The sequence below is a fragment of the Gekko japonicus genome, unplaced genomic scaffold, assembly GCF_001447785.1.
Source record: "Gekko japonicus isolate JY-2015 unplaced genomic scaffold, Gekko_japonicus_V1.1 scaffold803, whole genome shotgun sequence".
Taxonomy (NCBI): domain Eukaryota; kingdom Metazoa; phylum Chordata; class Lepidosauria; order Squamata; family Gekkonidae; genus Gekko; species Gekko japonicus.
Genome location: NW_015167562.1, coordinates 545,503 through 558,488, shown reverse-complemented (window position 1 = coordinate 558,488; position 12,986 = coordinate 545,503). Strand labels below are relative to the sequence as shown.

The 12,986-nt window shown below is 46.4% G+C and overlaps 1 protein-coding gene across 1 annotated transcript in view; it reads left to right on the top strand.

Annotated features, from left to right (window-relative positions):
- The window catches only part of C2CD2 (C2 calcium-dependent domain containing 2), a 73,996-nt gene extending 63,552 nt beyond the window's left edge, over positions 1 to 10,444 (top strand). Inside the window, exon 14 of the mRNA XM_015413762.1 lies at positions 9,901 to 10,444. Within this exon, the coding sequence (XP_015269248.1) occupies positions 9,901 to 10,127 (227 nt within the window). The 3' untranslated portion in view covers positions 10,128 to 10,444. The remainder of the gene's footprint in view (positions 1 to 9,900) is intronic.
- Positions 10,445 to 12,986: the final 2,542 nt, after the last annotated feature.

The window sequence follows — 12,986 nt, the reverse complement described above, 5'->3', positions numbered from 1 at the left end:
AATGTTTGACTGTGTTGACCGACAATACGATGGCCCTCGGTTACATCAACAGGAAGGAAGGAATGGTCTCCCGCAGTCTCTGCCTCCTGGCTCTAGACCTTTGGGCTTGGTGCATACCACTGCACATCTTTCCCATTGCCTCTCACATTGCGGGCAAGGCCAATGTGCATGCGGACCTGCTCAGCAGGGGTCTCAGTGTCACGACTGGGAGCTGAACTGGACCTACCTACGTCCCGTCTTTGCGACCAGGTGCAATTCGAAGTGCAACCTGTTTTGCTACAGGGGAGCATAAGATCCTAAGGCCTTGGGAGATAGGCTCCTTTACCCATGGGACAACAACTTCCTATACATGTTTTTCCCTCTGCCGCTGCTGCTGAGGACGGTCCACACGAGGTGCATCCTGATCACCCCCTGGTGGCCAAGGCAACTTTGGTTTGCCAACCTCCTCTTGCTGGCCAAGGCTTGCCATCCTCTCCCACAGGTGCCAGATCTGCTCCTAGCAGAGGGAGGAGCTCTGCTGTTCCATGAAGTACACAAGCTAACAGCTTATCTAGTGGACAATTAACATTCTTGGATAGAATCACCACTGTGCTACTCAATGCCAGGAAGAATTCTATGAGACGTTCCTACAGTGGGAAGTGGACTCGTTTATTGGCCTCCATACAGCCCTCGGATGTGCCCCCGGCTTCTGTCAAGCTTGACCAGGTCTTAGAATTTCTGCTTTCACTGGCAGAGAAGGACCTCTTGCACTCCTCAATCAGGAGTATTTGTTGGCTATTTCTGCCTACCATCCGGGCTTCAAAGGTTCTTCCGTCTTTTCTCACCCGGTCTCAAAGAAATTTCTTAAAGGTCTCCTTCACCTATATCCACCAATCCGTTCACTGGTACCCTTGTGGGACTTGCTGCTGGTACTACGCCATCTGATGGGACGGCCCTTTTAAGCCTATGGCAACTTGCGAGCTAAAACATGCAGCATGGAAAACTGCCTTTATCAGTGCCATTACCTCAGCTAGGAGGGTGGGCGAACTCGTGGCCCTTCGTCATGACCCACCCTTCCTTACCTTCCTACTGAATGGTGTGAGACTGGTACCTGACTTCTCGTTCCTGCCTAAAGTGGTCTCTGAGTTCCACCTAAGCTCTGAGATCTTCTTGCCGAACTTCTTTCCTAGTCTGAAAGATGGCCAACAGCATCTCCTCCGTGCACTAGATGTTAAGAGGGCGCTACTTTTTTACCTGGACAGGACACGTTCAAGTAGGAGGGACAATCACCTTTTTGTCTCCTACTCCAGTCACTCCACAGGACAAAAAAGCTTGGCACAACGTCTCTCCAAATGGATTGTGGAGACTATTAAACTGTGCTACCAGTTGGCTAAATGCCCGTTGCCCTTGCCTGTGCGAGCACACTCCACAAGATCTATGGCTACGTCTACAGCCTTCTTGAAGGGTGCTTTCCTGTCAGCGATCTGTGGGGCTGCGACATGGTCTACTCCGAACACCTTCATCCAGTAATATGCTGTTGATGTTCGTGAATGCCACAGAGTGGACCTTGGTCGCCTAGTCCTTTTGTCGACAGAGCATTGAATTTGCGACAGCTCCCACCTGCGGTGAGCCACTGCTTTTCAATCTCCCATGGGTGTGATGCACAGAGACCACGAAGAAGATAAACAGGTTCCTTACCTGTAACTGATGATCTTCGAGTGGTCATCTGTGCAGTCACACCACCCGCCTGTGCAGTCACACCACTGCTGTCGCTTCAGTACTTTTCTCCGGTTATTGACATGACAGCGGTCAGAAGGAACTGGTGGGATGTCCGCGCCCCGCCTCCTTGGGCATGCACAGTGAAGTTCCCGTGCATGCCTGGGAGGGAGGCGTGAAAATCCCTTTGTGAGCTTTGCATACCACCGATTCGGATCAGTGCAGGCACATAATCCCATGGGTGTGACTGCACAGATGACCACTCGAAGATCATAGTTTACAGGTAAGCAACCTGTTTATACTTATTCCTCTACGTTCTAGATTTAAGCCTTTACAATATTATGTTGATTTAACCCTGAAATTCTTTGGATATACCTTTTATTTGTTTATTTATTTTATTTATTTCTTTGGATTTGTATCCCACCCTCCCCGAAGGCTCAGGTCGGCTAACAGAGGCATAAATGCCAGATTATAACAATAAAAAAGTATAAAATACAATAATACACATACTACAGTTAAATAAAATAAAATTCTTAAAATAAATTATCGGTGCTCCAATACTCACTCTGAATCGTGAAACCAAGATGATGTTCTAAGATGTTATAGCTGAACAACCACAGCAGTGTATGTCCCCACGACTCTGTCATCCGCTAGGGATGTCCCACTTCCTCCAATGATACCCACACCTGCGATGGTGGGAAAGCGTTGATGGAATAGTAGTGGCGGCGGCTCCTACTCGAAAGCCTGGTGGAAGAGCTCCGTTTTACAGGCCCTGCGGAACAGTACAAGGTCCCGCAGGGCCCGGATCTCCTCTGGGAGCTCATTCCACCAGATAGGAGCCGCCACTGAGAACGCCCTAGCCCTGGTCGTAGCAAGTTTGATGGTCTTGGGGCCTGGGATATCCAGGAGGTTTTGGCTCCCCGACAGTAGTGCCCTTGGGGGAATATGCGGGGAAAGGAGGTCCCTTAAGAAGGCCGGTCCCTGGCCATATAGGGGTTTAAAGGTAAGAACCAGCACTTTGAAGCGAATCCGGTACGCCATTGGCAACCAGTGCAGCGCTTTCAGCACCGGCTGGATGTGATCTAGTCTAGGGAGCAATGTTCCCTCTAAGCTGTGGAATCTTGTGAGCAAAGATTCTACTCTGTGAGCTCCTGGCATTGAAGTTGTGAGCAGGCGGTTTGGCTACTGCATAAATTAGTTTGTTCTGGAGCCACCCTTCCTGAGCTAAGACAAAAATGTATGAGCTGGAGGCTAAAGAACTGTGAGCTAGCTCACACTAACTCAGCTTAGAGGGAACACTGCTAGGGAGACCCATCAACAGCCTGGCTGCAGCATTCTGCACTAGTTGCAGCTTCCGAATTTGTGACAGAGGCAGCCCCATGTAGAGAGTGTTACAGTAGTCCAGTCTCGAGGTGACCGTCGCATGGATCACTGTGGCCAGGTCATCATGGTCGAGGAAGGGGACCAACTGCTGCGCCAGCCAAAGGTGGTAAAAGGCCGACTTGGCAGTGGCTGCTACCTGGGCCTCCATCGTTAACGAGGAGTCCAGGAGCACACCCAAGCTCCTAACCTCCGACGATGACACCAGTGGCACCCCATCGAAGGTCGGGCCGATCCGATTCAGACCCAGGACCTCCGTCTTTGCCGGGTTTAATTTCAGCCGACTCAGTCTGAGCCAACCAGCCATGGCCTGTAATGCCCGATAAAGGTCATCTGGAGTGGAGTCCGACTGGCCGCCCAACATCAGATATATCTGGGTGTCATCTGCATATTGATGACACCCAAGCCCGCAACTCTGGGCAAGGGGGCGCATGTAGATGTTAAACAACATCGGGGATAGCACTGCCCCCTGAGGTACCCCACATTCGAGGGGCCACCTCCGGGACTGTTGATCCCCTATTGCCACCCTTTGTCCCCGACCTTGGAGAAAAGAGGCCAACCATTGAAGGGCAAGCCCCTGGATCGGCAAGGCAGTGGGTCAGCAACTAGTGGTTGACCGTATCAAATGCGGCCGACAGATCTAACAACAGTGCCGCCATACCGCCTCGATCCAGATGCCTACGGAGATCGTCAGTCAGAGCGACCAGTACAGTCTCCACTTCGTGACTTGGGCAAAAGCCGGACTGGAAGGGATCGAGGACAGAAGCGTCATCCAGAAAGCCCTGCATCTGTGTCACCACCGCTCTCTCAATAAGTTTGCCCAAATAGGGCAAATTGGACACTGGCCGATAGTTGGCCAATTCGGCCAGGTCCAAAGATGTTTTTTTCAAGAGAGGGCAGACCATCACTTCCTTGAGTGCCCTGGGGAACCGTCCCTCCAAGAGAGACTTGTTGACAATTTCCCGCAGGGCGCCTCGAAACCCCTCATGACCCATTTTAATGAGCCAAGAGGGGCACGGATCAAGGTCGCATGTGGTTGGGCGCACAGATACAAGCAATCTGTCAACTTCTTCCAGGCTGAGTGGGCAAAAACTCATTAAACCCAGCTCCAAAGGCGTGCACAGGGCCTCAAGTTCGCTCACTGTATCAATTGTGGCGGGGAGGTCACGGCGGAGCGCCAAGACTTTCTCTGCAACATAGCTCGCAAATGCCTCACAGCCTCACGTTTTGCCTGCCCTGTGGCAGAGCTGTCAACGACCAAATTGTACTAAATAATTGTGCCGGGCATGAGCTAGCAGATGCAATCCTGGTCGCATAGAACTCTCTCTTTGCGGCCTTGACTGCCATCTCATAGGATCTCATAAACGTCCTATAGGATGCTCTTGAGGCCTCGTCGCGAGCGCGGCGCCGTCTCTCTAGTCGTCTCAGCTCTCGCTTCAGCTGGCGCAACTCCTGGGTATACCAGGGCGCCCGACTAACACAAGTTCGGAGAGGATGCCTGGGAGCAATCTTATCGATGGCCGTGGAGAGCCGGTCATGCCAGTCCTCCACTAGCTCATCCAACGAGCTGCCAGGGGGCTTCGGATCCCGCAAAGCCATTTGAAGCCGTATAGGGTCCATTTGGCAGCGTGGGCGAGCAAAAATCCGCTCGCTGCCTAAGTGGGGTTGGGGTGGAACATTCAGACAGGCCTTCAGGGCCTGGTGGTCCGACCATGGCACTACTATTGCAGTAATCCGGTCCACTCTTACGACAGCCGCGAAGATCAGATCGAGCGTGTGACCGGCTCAATGCGTGGGGGCCGTAACAAGTTGAGAGAGTCCCAGCGCCGCCATGGACGACACTAGGTCCACCATGGACAACACTAGAAGACAGTCAAAAACCTGTATCTTATGCGGTGGCAAGGTTTTGTGCAGTGCCTCTTAGAAAGCGTAACTATCTGTCTAAGAAAATGCAGAAGGCTGAAGTATAAATTTTAATTGTGCCGTGATTTTAAACTTTATGTATTAGTTGTCCAAGTTGTATTTTAACCTTGCTGGTCTCAACCGTAATAAATTTGATTTAATTTGATTGTCCTGCTGCTTTGAGACTAGATTAGCCTCCTAGGTAGATAACCAAGCTAGATATGTAGTTTTCATATTATGTCTGGAACATGAATCAACATTTGCAAATAAATAGTTCCTTTCTTGAGTAAGGGGAGAAGTGACGCCCTACCCTGAGCTGTACCGGGCATAGGGCACGTTAAAAAAGGAGGAACAAACTTCTAACAAAATAATGCATAACAAGAAGAATGTATTTGCAAATGCAAAAAGGACATTTCATGGGCAATTATTTTGTGTTCTTATGATTGCATACCAGTCAGCCTCTTGGTATGTCATCACATACACTATAGTATAGTGTTGTGTATTTTATCCTTATGTACCAGTTTGAGAACTATGAGGTATGAAGTGGTAAGGAAATGAATAAATGAGTAAAAAATGCCGTATCACCAATAGGATTATGTCACGCCACTGATTCCCCCTTCCCTTTTTTGCTTCTTATGTATCTTGCATTATTATAACTGAAGAATTAATTACTTTTTAATAAAAAGCAGAAATGTTTCCAGGAACTAATACCAAATATATTTTTGCCATTATTGCCAGGTATTGAATGTTTTCTGGCCTCAGGAACAGTTCTTAAAACAAAGCATCACAGTTACATTCCTCTGTTGCCCAGTCCTAAGTTGCTTCATTTAGAAATAAATTTCACTGAGTTCACTGGGGCTTATTTCCTGGTTGACATGCTTATGTTTGCAACTCTAAATAACTAGAGGCATGATCCATTCACAGCTATGTTAATTCCCTTTTGATTTATGTAGGATAAGCTGAAGAACATGCTTAACTCTTCCATTGAAACCAGTGGGCCTCTAAAGTGCTGAATTGTGAAAGGCTATATCTGTTGTCCTAAACCGATTGCAAAGAAATGTTTTCTGATCTGGAGTTTCTCTCATCAAAACGGAATCCTCACTTTTTTCTTCAGGGCCCTGCCTGTACTACTTATATCACTTGCTCAAGATGGGAGACCTTTTTTGCACAAAATTTAACTTGTATAAAATAATTTAAAGTGTGTTCTTCTGTCTTAAAAAAATAGTATACCACTGACTATGAATTCTGCTTCTGTGTGAACTGTTCCGCACTGAGCATTTCTGCTCCATTTTCAGGAATTCTACTATGCTTTGCAACTAAGTAGAAAGCTATTTTAATGTACATGAACACATAAAATGATACAGCAAATTGCTATTGGAATATTGCAGTTGACTAGCTCTGAGCAATGATTATAGTGGCTAAAAGAGAGTTGTGGACAGTCCCCAATAATTATTTCAGCCATAATACTGACAGACACTGGGGCTTTTCTAGGAATGTCCTAGAAAAAAGGCAGTGTCTGTCTCAACCCTGCTTTTGCTACATACAGTAATCTACAGTTTTATTTATTTATTTTATTTATAATTTGATTTATATCCCACCCTCCCCTAAGGCTCAAGGCGGCTAACAATTGGGGCAAAAGCCATATTTAAAACAATTAAAACAGAATAAAAACATAACAATAATACAACAAAGTGCTGGTGCTCTGATGTTCCCAGTTCCAAGATGGGTTCTGGTAGGGTGGATCCGAACCAACGACGTAAGTTCCAAAATGGCAGATAACCAGTCTTCTTCCCAGGGCCCGCTTGCACCCTGATGGTATCTCCGCCAATTTTCAGCGGCGGTGCATTGGTGGAACAGTAGCGGCGGCGGCTCCTACTCGAAGGTCTGGTGGAAGAGCTCCGTCTTGCAGGCCCTGTGGAACTGCGCAAGATCCCGCAGGGTCCAGATCTCCTCCAGGAGCTCATTCCACCAGGTAGGAGCCACCACAAAAAAGGCCCTGGCCCTAGTCTCGGCGAATTTGATGTCCTTGAGGCCTGGGGTAGTCAAAAGATGTTGGCCCCCGACCGTAGTGCCCTTGGGGGAACATATGGGGAAAGGCGGTCCCTTAGGTATGCCGGACCCTGACCATAAAGGGCTTTAAAGGTAAGAACAAGCACTTTGAAGCAGATCCGTTACGCTATTGGCAGCCAGTGCAGCGCCTTCATCACAGGCTGGATGTGGTCCCGCCTAGGGAGACCCATCAACAGCCTGGCTGCTGCATTCTGCACTAGGTGCAGCTTCCGCATTTCCAACAAAGGCAGCCCCCAAGTAGAGAGCGTTACAGTAGTCCAGCCTCAAGGTAACTGTCGCATGGATCACTGTAGCCAGGTCATCACGGTCAAGGAAGGGAACCAACTGCCGTACCAGCCGAAGATGATTAAAGGCCGACTTGGCAGTGACTGCTACCTGCCATTGTTAAAGAGGAGTCCGGGAGCACTCCCAAACTCCTAACCTCCGACGCTGGCACCAAAGGCGCCCCATCGAAAGTCGGGAGAGGGAGTCCCAACCCTGAACCACCCCGACCTAGGCCCAGGACCTCCGTCTTCGCTGGGTTTAGTTTCAGCCGACTCAGTCTGAGCCAACCAGCCACGGCTTGCAACGCTCGTTGAAGGTCATCTGGGTCATAGTTCAACCAGCCGCCCAGCATCAGATAGAGCTGGGTGTCATACGCATATTGATGACACCCAAGCCCATACCTCTGGGCAATGTGGGCAAGGGGGCGCATGTAGATGTTAAACAACATAGGTGACAGCACTGCTCCCTGAGGCATCCCACAATCAAGAGGGTGCCTCCGGGACCGCTGCTCCCCTATCACCACCCTTTGTCCCCGACCTTGGAGAAAAGAAGCAAACCATTGAAGGGCCAGCCCCGGAATCCCCGCGTCGGCGAGTCAGTGGGTCAGCAACTGGTGGTCAACCGTATCAAATGCGACCGACAGGTCAAGTAGCAACAGTGCTGCCACACCACCTCGATCCAGATTCCTTCGGAGGTTGTCAGGGCGACCAATGCCATTTCCGTCCCATGACCCGGGTGAAAGCCGGACTGGAAGGGGTCTAAGACTGAAGCATCTTCCAGAAAACTCTGTAGCTGTATCGCCACCGCCGTCTCAATACGTTTGCCCAAATAGGGCAAATTGGACACCAGCCGATAGTGGGCCAATTCGGTCGGGTCCAGAGAGGGTTTTTTCAAGAGAGGGCAGACCATCGCTTCCTTGAGTGCCTTAGGGAACAGCCCCTCTGAGAGGGACTTGTTAATAATCTCCCATAGGGCACCTCGAAACCCCTTTTGGCCCGCCTTAATGAGCCAGGAGGGGCACGGATCAAGGTCGCACGTGGTTGATGTTCTCGACACTTCTCTCTAGCTGTCTCAATTCTCGTTTCAGCTATCGCAGCTCCTGGGTATACCAGGGCGCTTGCCTAAGACTAGTGTGGAGAGGGTGCTTGGGAGCAATCTCATCGATGGCTATGGAGAGCCGACCATGCCCGTCCTCCACCAGCTCATCCAATGAGCCGCCAGGGAGCCTCAGATCCCGCAGAGCCATCTGGAGCTGCATAGGGTCCCTTTGACTCCATCTCATAGGATCTCCTAAACGTCCTATAGGATGCTCTTGAGGACTCGTTGCGAGTGTGGCACCACCGTCTCTCTAGTCGTCTCAGCTCTCGCTTCAGCTGGCACAACTCCTGGGTATACCAGGGCGCCCGCCTAACATGAGTTCGGAGAGGATGCCTGGGAGCGATCTCGTCGATGGCCGTGGAGAGCCGGTCATGCCAGTCCTCCACTAGCTCATCCAACGAGCTGCCAGGGGGTTCCGGATCCCACAAAGCCATCTGAAGCCGCATAGGGTCCATTTGGCAGCGCGGGCGAGCAAAAATATGCTCACCGCCTACACAGGGTCAGGATGGCACATTCAGACGGGCCTTCAGGGCCTGGTGGTCCGACCATGGCACTGCCTCAGCAGTGATCCGGTTCACCATCACCCCTGCCGTGAAGATCAGATCGAGCATGTGACCGGCTCAATGCGTGGGGGCCGATACCAGTTGAGAGAGTCCCAGCGCCGCCATGGATGACACTAGATCCATAGCCCAGCTAGAGGCCGCATCCTCGGCATGGACGTTGAAATCAGCCTTGGGTGTTCCAACGGCCAGCCTGATACGGCCTCCAGCAGGGACAGCAGACTATTGGCTGGTGCATTAGGCGGTCAGTACACCAGCCAAATCGCCAAACCCTCCTCAGCCTCCAGCATTACGCTGACACACTCTGCGCTCGTGATCTCCACTGGCTACTGAGAATATATACACAAAGCACTTTTGAACAGTGCTATACAGTTGTTAATTATTGCTGTTTGATATGCCTTGTTGGTTAAAACTTTGGGTCAAGACAAACAAAATACTGGGAGACCAGTGATTGGATCCTCCTGTCATCTTTTAAAGGTCAGTTATTGCCACACACTGCCCTGATGCAGAGAGAAGAGGTTTATCCCAAAATCATACCAGACTTTCCACACTTTTGCAACCTTTCATTTCCTTTAAAAAGGGGAGAGGGGCAGTTTCAATTTACAAAATCATTCAGGAACATAAGTGTTAAACCCCCCTGTTCCCCCTCCCCACATGAGCCTCAGTCTGCATCAGAGTAACTTTTGTGGCTGTAATTAAGCTTAATGTCTGAAATCTGTTGTATCCATCCCATCTGCTTTGACCCTTAAAGAAAGACCTGACCTGTTTGTTTCTGCTTCTGTATTAAATGTGTGCGGGGGGGGGGGGGGGGGGGGGGGAATGGAATGGGATTGCATTTGTACCAAGTACTTTGTTTAGGAAACAAACAAGATAAAGTGCTGTTTTCTACCTAAAATATTTCTCTACTACTTTTACGTCTTCACTACTGCAGGTGGAATTTTTAAAAAGGGTGCAAGATTGTTTTTCCTCCGACGGCACCACCAGAAAGACCCAGGCATGAGCCAATCACATAATGACCTCATTTACCTACAACAGCCGACATCTGATGGTACTCGAAGAAAGGGAGGAACCCTAACACGCATTCTCAACAAGAAAATTCTCTATAAAAGCAAGAGCAAAAACAAACTGAATGGCACGTCAGTTGAACCGTGCACATAAAATCTAGTATATGTCAGCTATGTGATGAGAAGTTTACAGAAATATAAACAAACCCTTATGGGCTTAATGAGATTCACTAATGCTGTGGTCTGTAGAAGAGGATGGAAAACAAAGCAGGGAAATGCAACTTGTGGAAGAATGCTTACAGCTATTTTAAATTGTGTAGATTAAAGTCCACTAAGGTCCACATCCTAACCCACACTCACATGGAAAAAAATTGGAAAGAACAGACCTTAATCCAAAATACACCAAGAAATTAAGTTTTAAAAAGGTCCCCCCCCAGTTACATAACATAAACCTGAGTAAGCATAAGAACAGCAGAGACTATATAGAAGGTGATTGTTTGCATGAGTTAATAATGTATCATGGTTATTTTTATTAAGGATATAATGAAGGATAGGAAAATAAATTTTAAACAAGGTATTGATTCAGACAAAAATGGTAAATAAATGAATTCTGATCCAGATAATATGAACTTGGAAATGCAGTGAAATATTTTTGGAAGGAGAAATTAAAGTTTAAAGTTTGAATTGGGCAGCCTGCTGTTGTAATGGCTAATCCTGTGTAAAAAGATTTGCCTTTAATGTATAGTTCCCAAACTAACTGGTAACTTGAGCAACTACTTATACTGAACCTAATTTAATAGTTTGTGCATATACCATGATAACATTTTAGAAGATTGCTTTAAGTCAACAGGATCACAAAATATTTGAAAATTCTCCAAGTTTTTCAATGTGGAGAACCTATACTGAAAAAACATAACTTATCTTGGACAGCCTGCAAGTTATTATACAAATGTACTCTTGTCATATTTTTATCCCTAGTTTTGTTAAAATACTGCATGGTTAGTCTTTCCCAGACTCTTCCTTCTCAAACTTCCGGTTTAGTTTGGGAGCTTAAATACTCTAAATCCTCTATAATATGTCAAGGAATGTATATGTGTTTAAGTTTTGAGATATCTGCAGCTCAAATACTGATGGGGGTTGTGCTTCCCACCTTGTCCAAAAAGTCAGGAACATAATACATACATATCACTTGTACACATTGTTATTACAGACATATTCCTTATTGAAATGGTCATCCTTAAATCACTTTGTTAGAACCACTGTAGCTTCACTGAGGGCTTAGTTTGGAGTACTGGGTTTACTCAAAAGGAAGACAACCCTTAATATAACATGACCCCCTTAAAATGTTACACATTTACTGGATGTAAGTGTAACTAGTATGCAAATATAAGATGACCCCTCTTTTTTATGGCATACCTGGGAAAAATCCTTGTCTTTCATTTGAGTAAATACTGTATGTGTTTTGGCTGTGTCCTACAGAGTCAAATCCTATTACTTTTATTCAGGAAAAAAACAGTACCAATATAAGCCCTTTTTCCAAGAAAGAGTTCATTGGTATAAGTGATATTGCTTCTCAGCCTTTTGGCTGAGATCAAGTGTGTGTGTTATTTTAGATGCAGGTTTTTAAAGTTCAGTGTCCACAATGAAGTAATTGGTTCTGGTATACTGGACAAGATCTAGTTTATCTTATGAGTGCTTCTTATAGACTGACTACTAAAAAACAATAAAATATGAAATATTTCACATAATAGAAGCACCATGTTTGTGATCCTAGGCACATTTACTGGGATGTAATGCTTATTGTAATCAGTAGGACTTACTTCCTTGTCAGTTTAGGATCGAGTTACAGAAACATTCAGTCCCCCTGCCCCCCCATAGCTTGGTAACAGTTTCAGTGAGCTGAACTGCAAAAGTGCATTAAGAATAATTTGCTGCTGTGCCTCTTATAAATACTTGAAGACATTGAAAACTACTATTTGAGAGTCTTAAACTGTACCACTGGATTTTAAGAAAAAATACCAAAGGCATAATGTGTAATTTGCTTTAAAAACTTTAAAAAACACATGGAATTGTGTAGCATCGTCATATTGGGATAGCATCACTTTAGTATTGTGACTAGAATTTCTGTCTTCAAAGAGGAATTACCTTCCAAAGGCTGATTTCTTTACAGCATCTAAAAATGAGAGTAGTAATGACACAATGGGTGTGTGAATTAATTTGTCTGCTGAAGTCCCTTTGAAAAAAACAGATGGTATGAAGAGTTGAGCTCTTTAAAAAAAACCAATTTCAGTGGAGTCTGGATTTGTAAAATCTCAAGTATCTGCTACTGACAGATTTGAAAGGAAAACAACTGAGGATGTATGAACTTAAACTTTTCACCACAGTATTAAATGAAAGGTGAAAAATATCTAATGGTGCATGCTGTTTCTTTCCATAAAGACTTAGCTATACCTTTCAGGTTAAAAAGCTGTGCAGCCATTACTTTAGATGCTCAGCAACAAAATATTTTTGTTAACAGTAGCACATTTTGTTGCTCAAGTGTTACAGGGATAATTTTTCAACTAAGTCCATTTTGTTATTCAAAAAGACTATCCTTTTTCATGACCACTTCCATTGCCTGTTTATATAGTAAACTGCTGGAGACTGTATTTATCCCTGTCATTTACCTGATTTCATGTCACCAAGAGTAAGAATCAAGTGTTGCACTACATAGTGACAACCATCACCCATTTGGATTCTTCTAAACTTGCTATATATTGTTTGGAATAACTTTCTAGGGAAAAGAATTTGTTGCACTTTTGGGAGTTTTCATGATCCCCCCCCCACCTAAAACTACTGATCTACCATAAATTATTTCCATGATTAGTAATAAGGTGAGCTCTGACCTGACTTGCTGCCAAGTTTTCCATCAGCAAAACCTGGTTGTAGTGGTATATGTGCAGGGTTAGGGTTAGGATTGTTACCTAAATCCCCAATCTGCTATAGGAACCTGGCTTTGAAACTGTCATGCAGA